This window comes from Pinus tabuliformis, chromosome Q (genome assembly GCF_031772625.1).
Source record: "Pinus tabuliformis cultivar Carrire ecotype Pingquan chromosome Q, CPIR1, whole genome shotgun sequence".
Taxonomy (NCBI): Eukaryota; Viridiplantae; Streptophyta; class Pinopsida; order Pinales; family Pinaceae; genus Pinus; species Pinus tabuliformis.
Genome location: NC_142296.1, coordinates 333,208,354 through 333,229,470, shown reverse-complemented (window position 1 = coordinate 333,229,470; position 21,117 = coordinate 333,208,354). Strand labels below are relative to the sequence as shown.

At 40.9% G+C, this 21,117-nt stretch overlaps 1 protein-coding gene and 1 pseudogene across 2 annotated transcripts in view; one reads left to right on the top strand and one right to left on the bottom strand.

Moving 5' to 3' along the window:
* Positions 1-2,521: 2,521 nt before the first annotated feature.
* Positions 2,522-2,833, bottom strand: LOC149219543 (pantoate--beta-alanine ligase pseudogene; annotated as a pseudogene).
* A 1,883-nt stretch (positions 2,834-4,716) lies between these two features.
* The window catches only part of LOC149219542 (uncharacterized), a 103,651-nt gene continuing 87,250 nt past the window's right edge, over positions 4,717-21,117 (top strand). Inside the window, exons 1-2 of one of the 2 annotated variants that reach the window (XM_089382617.1) lie at positions 4,717-5,066; positions 5,265-5,408. In XM_089382617.1, the coding sequence (XP_089238743.1) occupies positions 4,821-5,066; positions 5,265-5,408 (390 nt within the window). In that variant the 5' untranslated portion in view covers positions 4,717-4,820. The remainder of the gene's footprint in view (positions 5,067-5,264; positions 5,409-21,117) is intronic. The other variant, XM_089382618.1, reaches the window with a different exon arrangement.

Below are 21,117 nucleotides of genomic sequence, written 5' to 3'. Positions count from 1 at the left end.
AGGGTCGAAATCCGAAAGCTCTTGGGGTTAGGGCAGTCAATAAGCTGAGGAGTGTGACCCCCTTCGGGTGGGATCCACCCTAGCATTGTTCGATCGGTCCACCCTAGCATTGTTCGATCCTGGACGTAACAGACCTACTGACCATAGATATCCGTGAACCAGTAGTGAAAAAAAAAAAAATACAAAATTAAATTATGTAGAATACGACGATAGGTTGCCCTGCTTATTTGCCCTGCTTAGTGTTCATTTATAATTTCAATTTTTCCGATAATAATTTTGGGAATTGTTCGCTGCGAACTTTAAATATAATGATGGAGAGATGAGATTGTTACATGCATTAAATAAATTATAATAAAATAAAGTTTAGGCTTTCTTAATTCGAATTGGTTAAATTAATTGACGTTAAAAACGTAAATAGAAACATTATTTTTTAGATATATAATTTTATGGAAAGAGCTTTGAAAATCTTGAAAACCTACCGGTGTGACTAACGCGTTGAAAATGTTAAAATAATTTATAATAAAATAAAGTTAAGGCTTAATAAAATAAAGTTCAGGTTTTGTTAATTGAATTGGTTGAATTAATTGATGTTAAAAAAGTAAATAGACATATTATTTTTTAGATATATAATCTAATGAAAAGGTCTTGAAAATCTTGAAAAGCTACCGGTATGACTAACAACTTGAAAATGTTAAAATAATTTATAATAAAATAAAGTTCAAGGCTTGTTAATTCAAATTGTTTGAATTAATTGATGTTAAAAAAAGTAAATTGATACTTAAAAAATATATAATCTTATGGAAAGAGCTTTGAAAATTTTGAAAAGCTACCGGTGTGACTAATACCTTGAAAATATTAAAACTAGATGTAGGATGAACACTTTCTAAATCTAGATTATAAATAAGATTAAAAAATGACTCAAAACTAAACAATAATGACAATATCAGTATTCCATCCCTATCATTTATGGTTAAGGTGTGGATAATTTCATATTCTAGCCTTATCTTTCATGCCTTGATTGGATAACACTTTTGTCCAGCCAATATTATTGTTTGCTTCTGTATGTCCACGAAGTTCGTTCACATTTAAAACATAAAAGTATTTAAGAAAATAAATAAGTTAAAACGTGTAAACAGAATTTCCTTACCATCCTCATACATTAATAGACTTATTTTGTTTAATATAACAAAAAATTACGTTATTGGACATGGAAAAGGGAGAATTACGGAGAAGCCTGTGAAGATGGTAGAAACTATAACCGTCGGCAGAGGACGAAGACAGTCCACCTTGCGTAGACATTAAAGCGGAATTTAATTTGCTAGAGAAAACACTCGCCGAGATACATATGAACTTGTCTACCCGCACAGGCCAAAGTTCTTTACAAGATACAGATACCAAACGTCTCAAAGAATTGGGCTTAGAGACGTTCGTCACTGTGAGAAGTCATTTACTCATACTTTGCATAGATGTCGTATAATTTTGAAAATCGAAGTTAGATTCATTCATGGACATTGAACAGGGCAAGAAGATTTGGGTGGCCGAATACGTACTCATTTACCAAAGTTACGGGAGACATGCTAGTGGAGAATCTGAGGCGAAATCTTCCAGTGGTGGTTCTCCGACTGAGCATTATTGAAAGCACTTTGGCAAAGCTTTTCCCTGGCTGGATGGAAGGCACCAGGTCTTCGTAATCAACCATATTTTGCAATCTAGAAAAATTAATATGTTTTGTGATATTGTTATCTGTTAGTATAGATTTGAATGGATTGAATAACCATAAATTGAGCATAGGGTTTCAACTGACATACATGACCTCTTCATGGCAAAATAATATTCACAATATAGATTAGTAATGATTTCTTTTTGTGAATGGGCTAAAGCATGTAAAGGTGACTGGAATCATCACACTTTCACAATCTCAACTCACTGATGCCTGGTTTTATCCAATTTTCAGTAGCAATCATTACAAGTATGTATAGTGATTAAGGATTGCCATATTTCTACATTAGTGGGACAACATCTATTATTAGTGTTAATTTCTTCTTGAAATAGGTAAAGATAGGTTGAAACCATAACTCTTTCTCAATTTCAATTTAGGGATACATGATTCCACCATTTTAAAGAGGATTGCTGCTTAAAAATGGACCCAGTTGTACACAGCTAAGTTGAACCATCACCCTTTCACAATTCCAACATAGGAATACCGGTTGGAGGCCACATAGCTTTTGTATCCAATTAATATCATATCGTTATTAATATTTGGAATACTTTTATCAAATTTGAAAATTCATGCCTTCATTTACAAAGGGTTGTGAAAGTCCTAGGTAATTCAGGCGGAATAGCTACTTCCTTGAAAACCAGGACAAAAGAAAGCCACTCTTTGTAGTTTAACCACAACGTTTGGGTGTCTGCGGGCTTGTTTCTAAAAGCATATTAGAAAAATTAAATAACAAGGTAAATTAAAAATTGAAAAATGAAATTGATGCAACCCTGTCTTACTTACCATGCGACAGATGAAATGTTATCGCTGATAATCTTTCTTGCCGAAAATAGCAGCTATATTCAATAGCTTTGTAACAACCGTCGCAACTCCTCTGAAGAATATAGGCCTGGACACTCCACAGAGCGGTTTATCAAGCCTCTCTGCCCTAATCCACGTCTGGTGCCCATTCTCACTGTCTGCCTCAAGGCAGGACACAGTTCTTCGAGCCCCACTGCATTCTTCCCTGAATGTTTTTCCATCTCCTCGCACATAAATATCGTGGGGATTGTACTCGCCTACCTTCACTAGTCTTCGTGGGCGGGCTATGAGATTTTGACTTGGGTCGTTCATACTGTACGTTTATGTTTATAGAACAGGTTACTGATAATTCAAAAAAACAAACATCTAACTGAACGAGGGATAATGGTCATTGGTGTGTGCGGGAAATACTAAGTTCTTGGTAGTGTACCACAAAAATCGACATCTTGCGTGCATGGAATACTAAGCGATTGGTCGTGCACCACAAAAATTGACAATATGAACACCGTCCGAAAGTGCAGCTAGTGAAACAGCAGGTGTATCGACAGTTGCGGAAAAGGAGAGGCGAGTACTAACGATTTGTCTTATCGCACCATCACAAGGGGGAGACAGGTGTCAAGTTATTGTGAAAAACAGGTGTCAAATTACAATGAAATGGGTAGACGAAATTTGGAGGTTGATTGACTCAAAAAGAAGGCCTATTGCCCTAATTATTTAAAAATTTTAATCAATTTTTGTATTCTATTTACAAATATATAAAATACTTCCAACTCATGCTATGATTGACTTGGACACCAATATCTTATTAAAATTTACTTTCTATAAACCTAACCAAAATCAAGCACCTAAAAATAACAGAAAATCATATTTTAAAACTAAAAAACAATGCTTATGACATGGGTCAATACCAACCCCTATCACTATAACCTATGTCACTTTCAACCACTACTACTATAACCCCAGGTACCTACATATGCCCTTCCTTAACACACAGATAATTGGGCATGTGAACCTTGAATTACTTAGTACATGACACTTCATTTTCAAGCATTTGCCAATTACACTACTCAAAAGTAACCCATCATATTATTATCTTTAAGCTACCAAAAAATAGCCCATCATATTATAATATTAAAAAAAAACTTTGCAATAAATCTTACCTTTTAATAATTTATAAAAAAATTATATCATTATAGAATTGTATATCATATTTAAAAAAGTCGCATGCAATAAGCTTTTTCCATTTTAATGTTTTATAAAGAATTTCTATCATTTTAAAATTGTATATCATATTTTTAAGGAGAGTATTGCAATAATTTTTTTTTTTTTTCAAAATTTAATGATCCATAGATGATTTTTACAATTTTAAATTTGCAATGGTTTTCAAATAGTTTAAATAAACTCAAAATTAGAAAATAAATACAACATTATTTTATTAATAATAATTTTAAATTTGAATATATATATATATTTTAGGATTAATAAGAAATATGAAAAATAGTCAAAATGCAAAAAATTATTGGCCTTTTTTTCAAAAAAATATGATAATAAAAGTATTTGAATTGTGTGTTCCGATGATAAATTTTAATTCAACGCAATAAAAAATTCCGAAAACTTAACCACGGTAACCTTAACATCTTAAAGCTTACCGACTGTACCCTCAATTTCCAAAATATTTAATCGTGCCAAAATTTCCATTATTATCTAAACAAAATCAATAACGAATTACATTGCTGCACAAAAATTACACTAATTAATTTTTTTCATACATCCCATATAATAAGCCAATTACAACATCAACCTATATAACATATGCAATTAAAAAAACAAATTAGCTTTAGATACCTAAACTCTAATAAATTTATTATATAAATAATCATTTTTTTGCGAGACGACCCAGCTCATCAGGTTTTGACATCTCTCCACGACATCAAGTTCATGTCCAAATGAGTGTAATCATACCCATTTCATTTTAGAATGTGAGGCCTTCAAAGACAACAGGGAAAATTATGCAGATACGCTGGCAGCTAGCTGTTGGGATAATCTATTTAACGAGGGGTTTGTCGAGAAGACGGGAGCATTTATTGTGAAGCTTCAAAAAAAAGGGCCGAATACATCAACCAGATGAAAAAGCAATCTGTCCCATAGGCTATCTTTAGCCTCGTGGACGTTAAAATAATTTCTTTCTTCTTTCTTTCCAGTGACAGGAGGTCTTTCCAGTGACAGGAGGTAGAAATACTTGGCCACTGGTATACGTTTAGCAACGATACGCTGATTTTCATTTCATCGGCGTTTGAATATGGCTCAGAAGCAGAGGAACGAAGAAGGACCAATTGATCCGATGCTCTCGCCTGACCTCATAGACGATAGTTCTCCAGAATCTTTAGGAGTAAAATGGCTTCAGGTTATGGGTGCAGATTCGTCTCTGCCTTCTATATTTCAGGGAAGCGGTTTTAAAGAGGCCTTAATTCTCCGCCATTTGAAGGTCGATCGAATGGAGCCCGGCCTTGTGATTTTTACCCTCACTGTCAAGTCTCCCATCACGGTAATCTCCATTATCACTGTTTGTTTTCCATGAACATTCTTGCATAATTCGCTCTGCATTTGAGTTGCCTTCCTCCTCTTCGTTAAGATCATGGATTTCAGCAATTTGGTTAATGGAGATACTGTGATAGATATATTGAATACGGGCTTTTATCGATTGGTCCTAATAATGTTTTGGATGGAAATTGCATTATGACAGAATAGATATCGTACATTGCATGGAGGGGCGGTGGCAACTGTTGCAGGCATTGTGGCCATGGCTGCTGTAAAGACAATTAGCGGAGATAAAACATATTCACTATCTGAAATGTCTATATCTTACGTCTCTGCAGCACGTATTAATGTGAGTGGTTTCAACGTAATTTCCCTGTGTTCCCCTTTTTCTCTGTTTCCCTCGTTTCCCAGAGATGAGTCTGCTAGTAAACCCTGTTTTGATTTTAACGGATATGTGTAAGTCATTCTTTTGAATGGACCAGTGGACCTGGGGATTGGACCAGAACTTTGTTTTTTTTTTCTGAATGCGACTAATTCTATTATCATACAAAACAGAGATACAAAATAGAGTACATTGGGCAAGGCTAAGAAGTTTTGCCTATCAGCCTTTGCCTTGCCTTGCTTTCAGTTCCAAAATTGAGAAGATTTTTGCTTGACCACTGCCGACACATTTACATAACAGATGATAACTGAATAGACTCCAGGGCCATGGACTGACCCGGACAAAGACAAACAAACACCTGGACCATTACATCCGACACATGAACAATTACATCTGACACCTGAACCATTACAGCTGACACATTGACAGAGATAGAGCCGCCGCTTGGCAGAGTTATACATTGAAATCCCAAGAAAAATAGCAGAGATTACCGGGAGCGAGTTCATTCATCATCAGTGGTCTGGGGCGCCTCTTCAATTCGGCACCCGAAACGGAGAGAATCCTCGGAGTCTGAGAGCTGGATGACCGCGTCAGGGCTGCCTTCTTGTGCTGGCCTGCTTGGACCAGCAAGCGTTGAACCAACAAGCGTTGAAGGGCCGGCAGCCGGGTCGCAATTTGAAGCTGGGCGCGCTAGATCCGGTCCAAGTTCACATCCAGGGGCCAACCAACCAGTTCCAGCCTCAACCGGAAGGCACGCAATAGGTGAATCCTCTCTGCTGGAGCGCTGCCCATCCGGCAAAGGCTCTGCCTCCATGTTCTGTGTAACGCCAGGCTCAATCATTATAGAAACAACCAGTGTAGAATTAACTTGAGGGCAGGGGAGCCGATACCTAAGCATTGGGAGCTCCATCTGTCCTTCTTCAGAATTTGGGCTTCTGCCATCATGCCCACCCTCCTCCTCATTGCTTCCCTGAAATCTCTGAGGCAGCGACGTTACTTCGATGGAGGAGGAGGGCGAATTGTAATCATGCTGCTGCGGGAGGGCCCTGCCTCTGGTTCCCCCTCGTCGGCTGCCCATCCGCGGCCTTTCCCTCGGCATTGCTGAACTTCTCCCTCTATGAAAACCAACACAAGCACCCTGAGCTCCTACCGCTACGAAAACCAACACAATCACCGCACTGTTGCAGGTGGTGCTCCTTCCAGGCCCAGAAACCGGCGGAACGCACCTCAAATCCTTACTCCCATTTCCGTCTGAGCGGAGCAGGGCCTCACCACAATGATCGCTCATATCCCTCTGCAAATCGAGCCCTCTCTGCTTTAAACACTCTGCTGCATCGAACGCCATCCTCCTCCCTCGAGCCGAGAAGACAGGCATTAATGCCTTCGTCCGTCTGCTTTCAAGCGGATTAATATCCCGCTGCGCGTGGTACCACCTGACGTCGTAGGCCTGCCACCTGCCCACGTGATGGCTCATGCCATTACCACGTCTCCAATGCACCCGCATCCGGGATGGACCAGAACTTTGTTATAGATGTAGACGGTTAAGGTTTAGCTGAGTGGATTTTAGCCAGCTTGTTTTGAGCCAGCAGCAGGTTCCACAAAATAGGCACTATTTGTCAACTCCCTTGGGTGGTACTATGTATGACTGACTTGGTTGAGTTCTGTATGATAGTACTGGCAAATCCCCATGTAATTCTATTTTTATTTCTTAGAAAGATCAAACCACTTTTTCCATTAAAAGTAGTAACGTTGGTTACAATATTTGTAGTGCCCCAGCCATACTTGAATGCAATTTGTTAATTTATGGTATGTTCTATGCTTAGTGTAGTTTACTTCAATTTCTTCTTATTAGCCACGGTTTAGCAATCACATAAACATAAAGTAAAATGCTGATAGAACATTAATAGATCGATAGAAAACAAGCCAAGACAAGAGACACAAGATGTGGCGGCTAGCCAGAAACAAACCCCAATGCAGGGAAACCCTTTGATCAATTCTTCTTTAATCTTCAATAGTTCAGCAGAGAGAAATAGTACAATTCAGAAATCTGTAATTTTATAACAGCAACAAACTCTAAATCAGCAAAGTCAAACTTAGTCAAACAACCCTGGATTGACCTCTAGTCAACCTTGAAGAACTCGGTCTTTAACAACAAATTTCGGCAGCCCAAAATAGCCCTTGGTCAACGGTCAAAACAACAATCAAAGATCAGCAGTCTGCAGTCAGCCCTAACCAGTCAATGTAGCACTCAAACAGCATGCACATATCAGCCCTTGGTCAACGCTTCACAAAATAGCCCTTCACTTGGCCAACGCAGCCCTAGAAAAGTCAACGCTACCCAGAAAGTCAATGCTGCCCTAAATAGAAAATGCATCCTTCTTCTTGCATGTGTGAGAGAAGCTGCTCTTTCACTGGGCCAATGAGATGAAGAGAGAGAAGATGAGTTGAGATGAGATGAGTTTATAATGACTCAACTTCACTTGTACTTATATGATGTGCCGGGTGTTATCACTGAAAATTCTGTTGCCAAAATTTTTTAGCCTAGCTTAAAGACAGGGTGTTTTCGCAGCGCATGAATTCTTTTTAGCAGTTTCGCAGCGCTACCTGTTTAGGTGGTTTCGTAGCGTGCTACGAAACTGGGGTTTTGTTCGAATCCATAGCAATTGTCATGCAAAATAGCTCTGGGGTGGATGCATTTTACAGGTGGCATGTTCTCAAGCTCCTGCATGTGTGCTTGTCATCAGTTCTAAATTTGAAGGGAAAAGTTTGAAGTGATTGCACTACCGAGTTCCTTAGTGTAGCGTTCTGTTTTTCAATGCAAAGTGATGTACTTTGAACAGGTACTTGAACTTCTTAAAAAGAATCCTGAATGTCTATCAGATTTGGAATCATCTAAAGAAGGCCGTGATGAAGCTGATATAAATGAGGAAGTGCACTACCTGATTCGAGATCTGGTAATGCATATGCATGAAAAGGAGCAAGACCTAAAGAATAGCATTTTGGTTTTCCTACCAACATATCGGTCCCTGGAGCAACAGTGGCTGTTTGTAAGACATTCTAGGAGGTGTTTCAAGGTCCTTGAATCTGGAACACTTACTCTGAACAAGCTAAGCGTTGATAAAAATCTTATTGAGGTATTTGTGAAAGATGTGGACAAAGACCATGTGGTTTTGCTTGCAGCTAGAGCCTCCAGAACTGAAGATCAAGATGCCATTGATGCTAATGGATCAGCTGGTTCTTCGTATCATACAAAGACACTTATAGCAAATTTTTGTGCAATTCTGTTTTGGCAACGGATTTTGAAGGACTTAACATCAGCAGAGGATTTGAGTAAACAGCTAGGGTAGCTTTTCAGTGAAGAGCAGATTTATTGGATTGATCATTGCCTTGGAAAGGAATTAGTGCAGAATCTGTTAGTAGTTCGGTGCGCAAACCCCTTTGGAATCGAGATAACATTGATAACGTTCAGATTGTCTTTAGGGAAGATTTTGGAACAGAGAGGTGTTATGGTCGCAGTTGCATCTGCTGATGATGTGGCGCAAGGGCTGAAGTTATATTGACAGATGTCATTAAAGATGAGTTTGCATTAAATAAAAAAACAAATGGAGGCGGGTTCTAAGCCGGTGCCTCCCATTGCAAAGAAGGTGAAGCGCCTTTTGGTTTCATAACTCAATAATTCAGTTACGACAGCTCTTCCAACATGTAATTTTCGCATCTCCAGCAAGAAACCGACACAGAAAAGGCAGAGGGTTTTGAGATCGATTCACCTTACTTGCACTGCAAAAGTGATCAGGAAGACTATGAGGTTGTGCGAAAAGGGGGCAAGTACAGCGAGGTTTTTAAGGGTGTTAAAATATCATGAAACTTCATAAAACCAAAAAATGACGAGAAAAACCTCATGCTTTATGCATATTCATTCTCTCATTCTACCGTTCGCGCTACAAACTTTCGAAAGAGCCATCTAGCTCTATGATACTCCCGAGTCCCGACGGATTTGAACTTCGAAACTACTGCAGTGATGGAAGGCGAAAGCAAGCGGCAGGATGTGATTCTACAGACAGTATCTCAGGCTTTCGCTCATAGGTTTGTGCTCTATGCAACTTCTCCAACTCTGTTGGCTTTTCCTCGAGAGAATGGCTTCTGTGATAGTGCCGAGGAATTGGGCTCCGTGGAATCGGAATACAATGGGCCATGTTTGTTTCTGCTGCGGAATTGTAGAGTACCACCTCAAGAATTTGAACAACATATTTTATGTACTTTTCTTCGAGGGTATATTATGAGGATGTACTGGTGCCAATATGTTGTCTCTAGTAAAGTTCAGATGGTATCACACATCAGGTCATTGATAGAACTTCTGAGTCCGAGTTCTAAACCTTGGGCATGCAATAAAAATGATGAAGAAGTGTAGGAAAATGTCTTTTCTGGATCTGGTGGTGCATTTGATTCTCAGGATTCAACTTTATTGGATTGCAAAGCATTATTAAAACTAAAATTCAGATTACAGACCCATCCTAGAGCACTTGCAGAATCTTTATTGGATGAGCTGCCAGAACTTGAGTGCAGTCTTCATGGGTTTACACATACTATATATGTGGTCGAGATTGATGGAACCCTTCACTATGGATTAGGCATTGGCTCAAACATGTATCTACCAGGATCCAATAGGGAGGCTCTTTCAAAAGGCTGTGTATCCAGAGCTTCAACGAAAATAGAGGAGGCAATGCATGTTGCTGACTTGAAGTTACACCGAAGCATGCTTGTGCTTGATGTCGGGTTGCATCAGGGGTTTCACAGTCAATAAGATATGTATGCAGGGCCTCACGAAAGGGTAGGTGCAATTTGCATGAGTCAAGTACAGTGAGAAAATAGAAATAACAGCACTTTTGAGCCGAAAGAGTTCAAGGAATGATTCAGACTTGTGTGTATGGCAACAGAAGAAATTGATAAAGTCTTCTTGTTGATTGTATTGGATGGGCAGACCAGCATCATAATATACAACTTTTATGCCTTTGGATAAGACAGAAAATTACATTAATTGTAAGAAATAGCAGCAAAAGGAGATGTAGGGTCATGATGTTTCTGTGCATACATCGGTTTTGGGAAAACCACATATTCTATATGATTATAATGACAGATCTCAGAAGGTTGATTAAGACACTCAGGCTCTCAGAGTTATAGCCAAAGTTATATTGGACTGCCTTGTTTATATACCTTCAGAATTCCGCACCTTTGCTGCAAATATATTTTGGTCAGGGTTGAGTACTTTAACAGCAAATGCATCTCAAGTACTGTTACAGGAATGTGCTGGCTATCATGAATGTGTTATGCTACATGAACTCGGTTTTTCCATGGGTACTATTAATTGGATAAAGGATTATCAACTTTGTTCACTTGATGCAGAATATTCTAGCATGTCTGAAGAATGCCGTGAACTAAACAGTACACAAGCAAAGATTACAGCAGAAACTGAAGAATGGCAACAGCAGCTATTCAATTTTGTGAGGAGTTTAGAGGAAGACTGTGTTTTTTAAATCACACAGCAGTTTCGTAGCGCGCTACGAAACTGCTGTAGGTGATGTTTTCAATGCAGAATAAACAGTTTGACCGGGAATGTTAGAAGAGAGACACCTGTACATCAATACAGCCTACAGCTCATCTGGAGACATGGTATTTGGTAGCAGCGTTCAATACTTTGAGTTATTAAAGATTTGGGAACATGCTGCTACATTTTCGGAGAATGTTGGGAGACAGAGACCGTAAAAACAGAGCACATCTTTTGATCAATTAATGAGCCATCAGCGCTTTCAAGCATCCAAGGTTAGCTGGTTTATTGCATCTTTAGCTCAGCCATCTCAGCCTAACTGAAGGAGGACAACTGTCAAGGATCCGAGAAGAATCATGTTACAAGGAGAATGGAATTAGTGTTTAAGTTTGATTAGGATTTTGTGTAATTACAGCTCAGCACTTTTGTAATTAATGAATTAGTTAAATAGCATATAGGAGTAGTTAATAGAGCCCTTGAGCTCGCTCTAGAGAGGGAAGAATGTATTCCTATAAAGGGATCAGACTAGGATGTAATAGGGGTTGGAGATTTATGAAAAAATAGAGTTTTTATCAGCTTATGTAAAAAGACTTTTTGACAGTAATATAAGGATTACTTTTTCTTCCCAAGATTCATCATGTGTTCAATGCTCAGAATATGTGTGGTTTTGTCATTATCCTTTATATATTTTACAGCTCACTAAATATGCAATCACTCTGAATTCACCTAGTGCTCAGACTTCCTGTGTATATTTATGAGTTGAGGTTCTTTTTGAGAGATGTTTTGAGTGTTAAACATTATATGCCTTGGCTTCTATGATTGAGTGGTTTATAGTTTACTGCAGAAGTATTTGACTCCATGAGCCCAATGGAAGAGATGTTATTTTGTTGTTCCAACCAGCTTTATTTTCATGAACTGTATGAAGAGTTAGCCATCTTTTCTTATCATTAATCCATATCAAAAATCTGTGAGAGAGCCCTCTCTGACTAAGGAGGCTAAGCCTTAGTCTAAAGCCTGGTTTGAAATAGTTGCATGAAATCTTGCTAAGTAGCAGCCCTTAGTACACGATTTTGTGATAACACCGGGCATGTGTGGCACACATTTAGCTGCTGGCCGACCTTGACAATTTGTCAAGTAAATACAAATAATTTCATATCTCCATAAATACTTGTTGGAATCGGATGATCATTAGATCAATCTTACACCTCTCGACAAGAGGAATTAAGGAAAAATATCAGCTGCCATAAATAAGATGACCCACATGGAGTTTGGCCCTAGTTGCCAATTTTAACACTCCCTCTCAACTAGGGAGAACTCCATCTGCTACTCTGTTTGATTGTCGATACTATCACTGCCATCAAATGCACTGCCCTTCACTACTTGGCTCTGCTCTGCTGAACTATGAAGAAGAAGAAATGATCGAGGATGTATCATACCATCCTCCACTGACCCGAAGTCAGTCTCAGAGTGTGTCATACCACTCTCATTGATCCCAGATCAGTATCATTGATCCCAGATCAATAGAGGTCATCCTAGCATAGGGAGTACAATAGATACAATGATGCGTCCATCGATAGTACTACTAATGGTCCCTAACCCCATTTCCCTACTCATTAATTAGATGAGTGGTATTTCCCATGAGTCCCAGACTGCATGGGTAGGATGCCTCGATAGGAGAACTAATCATCTTGTCCCAAAGTCGCCACGGGGTATCACAGGGGAAGGTTGAACCTTTCACCCTGAACATAGCACACCACTAAGGGAGGGTGAGTAGCCCTGTGGTTGTATGTCACTCCAAGAAGTACCCCAAGCCCCCCGGAGCTCCCAGAGCTCAATGTATGCATCATACACGACCCTCATAAGAGGGTCTCTCAATGACACCAAGTCGTTCTCGGAAAGTCAAGAATTTGACCTTTCTCAGGGGCTTTGTCAAAATGTTGGCGACCTGCTCATCTGTATCGATATGTTGGAGCCTTATTGCTCCCCGCTGTACCATATCTCGGATATAGTGGTACCTGATATTGATATGCTTGGAGCGATTATGAAATATGGGATTCTCTGATAAACGACTCCCGCTCTGGTTGTCACACATGATCATGGTAGTATCCAATGTAAATCCAAACAACTTACTGAAGAGCTTCCACAACCAGACCGCTTCACAAGAGGCCATACTCACAACAATGTACTCTGCCTCAGCGGTGCTCAAAGCCACCGACTTCTGCTTCCTGCTCATCCAAGATATCGAGGCAGATACCAAAGAGAAACAGCACTTGGAAGTGCTCTTTCGGTCCACCACACTGCATGCCCAATCAGCGTTGGTATATCCATGTAACCTCACATCTCCGACAGTGTATCTTAACCCATGAGTGATTGTGCCACGTAGGTATCTCAACAGATTCTTGGCACCAATCCAATGTGTGTGGTGAGGCTCAACCATATGTTGACTCAACGTGTTGACTGCAAAACATATATTCGGACGGGAGTTCACCAAGAACATCAATGCTCCGATGAGTTGATGATACTCAATAGAATTTTGTAAAACAGGTCCGGCAGCACTACCGCTTAACTTCTTGAAGTCAATCTCCATCGGGGTAGTCACGGGCTTGCAGTCCACCATACCGAATCTCTCCAATATCTTCACCACATATTTTCTTTGAGATATGAAAATCTCCCTTGGCTTCTGCCAGACTTCTAGTCCTAGGAAATAGTGCATCAATCCTAGGTCCTTCATCTCAAACTTAGAAGCCAACTCCCTCTTACATTTGTGAATGAGAGGGTCTGCACCTGTCAAAAAGAGGTCGTCAACGTACAACACCAGTATGAGAGGTTTGTCATCTTCAACCTTAAAGTAAAGGTTAGGGTCGGCTTCACTCCTAGTGAATCCCAGCTTCATCAAGTAGCTATCGATCCTCTCATACCACGCTTGGGGTGCTTGCTTCAGCCCATAGAGGGCTTTCTTCAACCTGCACACATGAGATTCCCGATCATGAATCTCAAATCCTTCGGGTTGTTCCACATAGACTTCCTCTTTGATTGAACCATGCAAGAATGCGGTCTTGACATCCATCTGATGTAGGTTCCATCCTTGCGAAGCAGCAAGGGCTATGATCGAGCGGATGGTGGTATATCGGGCGACAGGTGCAAATATCTCATCATAGTCTATACCTTCCTTCTGAGAGAAGCCACGAGCGACAAAACGAGCCTTATACTTTTCAGCACTTCCATCAGCTCCATGCTTTATTTTGTAAAGCCATTTCGAAGTGACAACGACTTTGTCTTGGGTTTGGGCACCACATCCCAGACATCGTTCTTCATGATGGACTCATATTCCTTAGTCATAGCATCCTTCCATACTTGATGCTTGACAGCGTCTACGAACGACAAAGGCTCATTTTGAATGATCGTGCTCATGATGGTCAAGTATCCCTGATACCTGGCCGGCTTCTTACTTTCACAGAAAGTTCCTCTGGGTGCAATGTGTCCTTCGACATCATCAAGTGTCCCCCTGAGCCATGAAGGCCTCTTCCTAGAAGACGAAGGCTCTTGCGGAGGGGGATCAATAGGATCTATAGGTTCTTCCACATCGGGCATCATCTCATCTTCCTTTTCCTCCGGTTTCCTGGTGTTAGCTTCTTTAGATTCCCTTAGAGTATGAAGATTGTCAACTTTGCTAGGAGCCATATCTTCGTCAAAGGTGACATTATGGCTAATCTCGTCTTCCCTTTGACCAACCACATAGATTTTATAGCCCTTAGTATTTTCACTATAGCCCACGAAGATTCCTTTCTTTCCAGATGCACCAAATTTATTCCTTTTCTCTTTCGGCACATGAAAATATATAGGACTTCCAAAAATTCTAAAATGAGATACGTCAGGTTTCTTACCAGTGAACATTTCTTCGGGAGTCTTGGAACCCAATGCTTGATGAGGGCATCGGTTTTGCACACATACGGTGGTATTTGCAGCTTCGACCCATAGAAATGTTGGAAGCCTTTGATCATGGAGCATAGCACGTATAGCTTCCATAATTGTATGATTCTTCCTTTTCGCCGCATCATTCTGCTCAAGATTATATGGTGTTGTAGTCTCCCTCTTAATGCCAGCTTCTTTGCAAAAGTCATGGAACTCATTCGATTCATACTCAGTCCCCTTGATCTTCTCTTCGTTTGATTCTCAATCAAGGCTTTGAAGTGATGAAACCAAGAGAACGCTTCATCCTTCTTTTTCAAGAAGTATATCCAAGTCTTGCGAGAATAATCATCTGTGAAGGTGAGGTAATATATATATCCTCCTAGGGAGTTCATAGGCATCATACCAGATGTGTCTAAGTGAACCAACTGCAATATATTGGAGGCCTTGCTATGGCTTGAGGGGATCTTTTGAGCTTTCCTTCGGCACATCCCGGACATACACCTTCTTGCTCTACTTTGAACTTGGGCATCCCTGTCACCATTTGTCTCACATTGGGTACAACTTTATAATGAAGGTTAGCAAACCTCTGATGCCATAGTTCGGACTAAAGAGATGTGTCACAAGACATGACACCCAACGGACTTCCTCCGACCTGATATAATGAATCAACTTGAAACCCAAGAGTGAAAGCATCTTTAAAATTCTTTTTCCATACACGTACCTTGCAATCGATGAAGGCCACCTTGTAGCCTTTGTCTTCCATTGCCGAAATGGACATCAAGTTCTTTTTGAGATCAGGTACATATAGGACTTCTTGCAAATGGATTGTATTACCCTGATTCAATTGAAGAGTGACATTCTCTATGCCTTTGACCGGATATTTTGAGTTGTCCCCAAGAACAATTTTCAAGTTGGTCTCCTTCTCTACCAGATTAGAGAGTGCTTCTTTGTAACCAGTGAAGTGCCATGAGGCACCACTATCAATAAGCCAATTTCCCAGCGAGTCCGAGGGAGCCGTAGTAGAGAGGGCCATTGGTAGATAATATTCGTCTTGCTTATTGTTAACAACGTTAGATTCATACCTGGAGTTTCTTGCCTTCTTAGAGGGTTGATCACTTCCTTGATTTCCAGCATTCCTCTTTCCTTTGCCATTGAACCTGCAATTCCTTTGATTGCCTAGTGTTAAATTATGGTATGTTCTATGCTTAGAGTAGTTTACTTATTTTTCTTCTTATTACCCATAGATTAGCAATCACATATACATAAAGTAAAGTGCAGATAGAACATTAAATGATCGATAGAAAACAAGCCAAGACAAGAGACACAAGATGTGGCGGCTAGCCAGGGACAAACCCCAATGCGGGGAAACCCTTTGATCAAATCTTCTTTTATCTTTAATAGTTCAGCAGAGAGAAATAGTGCAAAATCAGAATTCTGTAATTTTATATCAGCAACAACAAACCCTAGATTAGCAAAGTCAAACTTGGTCAAATGAGGGGAAATTGACCTCCAATATGTTTGGTCAATTTCTGGTCAGCTAACCCTCGAACAACCTGAAGAAACAGCCCTGAAAATGTAGTCACACTGCAGTTGACTGAAGTCAACTTGCTGCCCCACACTGGTCAAACCAGAGGTCAGATCACCTCGGTTTTCATGCCAAAATCTGCGGCCTGCCTAGGAGAGGCAGCCACACCAAATCCGCACTCCTAGATGGTCAACGCTGGTCAAAGAGATGACCTGCAGCCCCTGTGTCCTTCTTCCTACGTCTGCCTTGCCCTATTGCGTCTTCTTTTCCAGCCACACGTGTGTGAGAGAGAGAGGCTTCTTAGATGCGTAGGAGAGAGAGAAGATGAGTGATGAGATGAGTTGCAAATGACTCAACCTCTCTTCTATTTATATGAAACGCTGGGCATGTGTGCCACACACTTCGCTGCTGGCCGACCTTGACAATTTGTCAAGTAATTAGAAGTAAATTCATATCTCCATAAATACTTGTCGGAATCAGATTATCTTTAGATCAATCCTACACCTCTCGACGAGAGGAATCTAGGAAAAATATCAGCAGCTATAAATAAGGTGACCTACATGGATTTTGGCCCTAGTTTCCAATTTTAACGCTCCCTCTCAACTAGTGAGAACTCCATCTGCAATTCGTCTGATCGTCGCTACTAACCCAGCCATCAAATGCACTGCTCTGCATAGATGGTCCTACTTTGCTCTGCTCTGCTTGAACTATGAAGAAGAAGAGATGATTGAGGATGTATCATACCATCCTCCACTGACCCGAAGTCAGTCTCAGAGTGTGTCATAACACTCTCATTGATCCCAAATCAGTATCATTGATCCCAGATCAATGGAGGTCATCCTAGCATAGGGAGTACGGTAGATACAGCGATGCGTCCATCGATAGTACTATTATGGTCCCTAACCTCATTTCCCTGCTCATTGATAAGATGAGAGGTACTTCCCATGAGTCCCTGACTGCATGGGTAGGATGCTTCGACAGGAGAACTAATCATCCTGTCCACAAGAGAACGAATCATCTTGTCCATAGGAGAACGAATCATCCTTTCCAACACATGCCACAGAGAACTAATCATCTTGGCCCATAGGAGAACTAATCATCCTGGCCCACAAGAGAACTAATCATCCTGTTCCACAATCGCCACGGAGAACTAATCATCCTGGCCCACAGGAGAACTGATCATTTTGTTCCACAGTTGCCACGGGTTGTCATAGAGGAAGGTTGAACCTTTCCCCTATACATAGTGCACCACCAGGGGATGGTGAATCGTCCTGTGGTTGCATGTCGCTCCAAGAAGTACTCCGCGCCCCCCTGGAGCTCCCAGAGCTCAATACATCATACTTGACCCTCATAAGAGGGTCTCTGAATGACACCAAGTCGTTCTCGGAAAGTCAAAAATTTGACGTTTCCTAGGGGCTTTGTCAAAATGTCGGCGACCTGTTCATCTGTGCCGATATGTTGGAGCCTTATTGCTTCCCATTGCACCATATCTCGAATATAGTGGTACCTGATATTGATATAATTGGAGCGATCATGGAATACGAGATTCTCTGATAAACGAATCCCGCTCTGGTTGTCACACAGGATCACGGTGCTATTCAATGTAAATCCAAACAGCGCACTGAAGAGCTTTCGCAACCAGAATACCTCATAGGAGGCCATACTAGTAGCAATGTACTCTGCCTCGGCGGTGCTCAAAGCCATCGACTTCTGCTTCCTGCTCATCCAGGCTATCAAGGCAGGTTCCAAAGAGAAACAACACCTTGAAGTGCTCTTTCGGTCCACCACATTGCCTGCCTAGTCAGCGTCAGTATATCCAATTAGTCTCACATCTCTGGCAGTGTATCTCAACCCATGAGTGATCGTGCCACAAAGATATCTCAACATATTCTTGGCACCAATCCAATGTGAGTGGTGAGGCTCAACCATATGTTGACTCAATGTGTTGACTGCAAAGCATATATCCGGACGGGTTCACCAAGAACATCAGTGCTCCGACGAGTTGACGATACTCAGTAGCATTTCGTAAAACAGGTCCGTCAGCACTACCGCTTAACTTCTTGAAGTCAAGCTCCATCGGGGTAGTTACGGGCTTGTAGTCCACCATGCCGAATCTCTCCAATATTTTCACCACGTATTTTCCTTGAGATAGGAAAATCTCCCTTGGTTTTTACCAGACTTCCAGTCCTAGGAAATAGTGCATAAGTCCTAGGTTTTTCATCTCGAACTCAGAAGCCAACTCCCTCTTACATTTGTGAATGAGAGGGTCTGCACTTGTTAGAAAGAGGTCATCAACATATAGCACTAGTATGAGAGGCTTGTCATCTACAACCTTAAAGTAAAGGTTAGGGTCGGCTTCACTCCTAGTGAATCCCAACTTCATCAAGTAGCTATCGATCCTCTCATACCACGCTCGGGGTGCTTGCTTTAGCCCATAGAGGGCCTTCTTCGACGTGCACACATGAGATTCTTGATCATAAATCTCAAATCCTTCGTGTTGCTCCACATAGACCTCCTCTTTGATCGAACCATGTAAGAACGCAGTCTTGACATCCATCTGATGTAGGTTCCATCCTTGTGAAGCAGCAAGGGCTATGATTAAGTGGGTGGTGGTATATCGGGCAACAGGTGCAAATATCTCGTCATAGTCTATACCTTCCTTCTGGGAGAAGCCACGAGTGACAAAACGAGGGTTATACTTTTCTGCACTTCTATCAACTGCATGCTTTATCTTGTAAAGCCATTTCGAAGTGACAACTACTTTGTCCTGGGGTCCGTGGACCACATCCCAAACATCGTTTTTGATGATGGACTCATATTCCTCGGTCATAGCATCCTTCCATACTTGATGCTTGATAGCATCTGTGAATTACGAAGGCTCATTTTGGATGATCGTGCTCATGATGGTCAGGTATTCCTGATACCTGTTCGGCTTCTTACTTTCACGGAAGGTTCCTCTGGGTGCAATGTGTCCCTTCAACATCATCAAGTGTCCCTCTAAGCCATGAAGGCCTCTTTCTAAAAGAGGAAGGCTCTTGCGGAGTAGGATCAATAGGATCCATAGGTTCTTCCACATCGGGCATCGTCTCATCTTCCTTTTCCTTTGGTTCCCTGGTGTCAGCTTCTTTAGATCCTCTTAGAGTAGGAAGATTGTCAACTTTGCTAAGAGCCATATCTTCATCAAAGGTGACATCATGGCTAATTCGACTTCCCTTTGACCAACCACATAGATTCTAAAGCCCTTAGTGTTTTCGCTATGGCCCACAAAGATTCCTTTCTTTCCAGATGCATCCAGTTTATTCCTTTTCTCCTTCGGCACATGAAAATAAACAGGACTTCCAAAAATTCTAAGATGAGATACGTCAGGTTTCTTACCAGTGAACATTTCTCGGGAGTCTTGGAACCCAATGCTTGATGAGGGCATCGGTTTTGTACATATACAACGATATTTGCAGCTTCGGCCCATAGAAACTTCGGAAGTCTTTGATCATGGAGCATAGCATGGACAACTTCCACAATAGTACAGTTCTTCCTTTCCGCCACACTATTCTGCTCAGGAGTATATGGTGTAGTAGTCTCCCTCTTAATGCCATCCTCTTTGCAAATGTCATGAAACTCATTGGATTCATATTCAGTCCCATTATCAGTCCTTAAGATCTTGATCTTCTTTTTGGTCCGATTCTCGATCAAGGCTTTGAAGTGCCGAAACCAGGAGAACACTTCATCCTTCTTTTTCAAGAAGTATATCCAAGTCTTGTGAGAATAATCATCTGTAAAAGTGAGGTAATATAAATATCCTCCCAAGGAGTTCACAGGCATCATACTAGATATGTTTGAGTGAACCAACTGCAATATATCAAAGGTCTTGCTTTGGCTTGAGGGGAATGGTCCCCTTTTGAGCTTTCCTTCGGCACATCCTGGACATACACCTTCTTGCTCTAATCTGAACTCGGGCATCCCGGTCACCATTTTTCTCACATCTGGTAGAGCTTTATAATGAAAGTGAGGAAACCTCCCATGCCATAGTTCAGACTGAAGAGATGTGTCACAAGACATGACACCCAACAGACTTCCTCCAACCTGATATAATGAATTAACTCGAAATTCAAGAGTAAAAGCATCTTTAAAGTTCTTTTTCCATACACGTACCTTGCCATCGCTAAAGGCCACGTTGTAGCCTTTGTCTTCCATTGCTGAAATGGACACCAGGTTTTTTTTGAGATCAAGTACATATAATACATCTTGTAAATGCATTGCATTCCCCTGATTCAATTGAAAAGTGACATTCCCTACGCCTTTCACGGGATATTTTGAATTGTCCCCAAGAACAATTTCCAGGTTGGTCTCCTTCTCTACAAGTTTAGAGAGAGCTTCTTTGTAACCAATGAAGTGCCTTGAAGCACCACTATCAATAAGCCAATTTCCCAGCGAGTCCGGGGGAGCAGTAGTAGAGAGAGCTGTTGGTAGATAATATTCATCTTGCTTATTGTTAACAGTGTTAGATTCATACCTGGAGTTTCTTGCTTTCTTGAAGGGTTGTCCTCTTCCTTGATTTCCGACATTTCTTTTACCTCTGCCATTTGACCTACCATTCCTTTGATTGCCTTGAGAGTGATTTTGATCATCGTCCTTGTGTGAGTCCCTTTTATCAGGGCACTCCCTTGCATAGTGGCCTGTTTTATTGCAGTTGTAACATC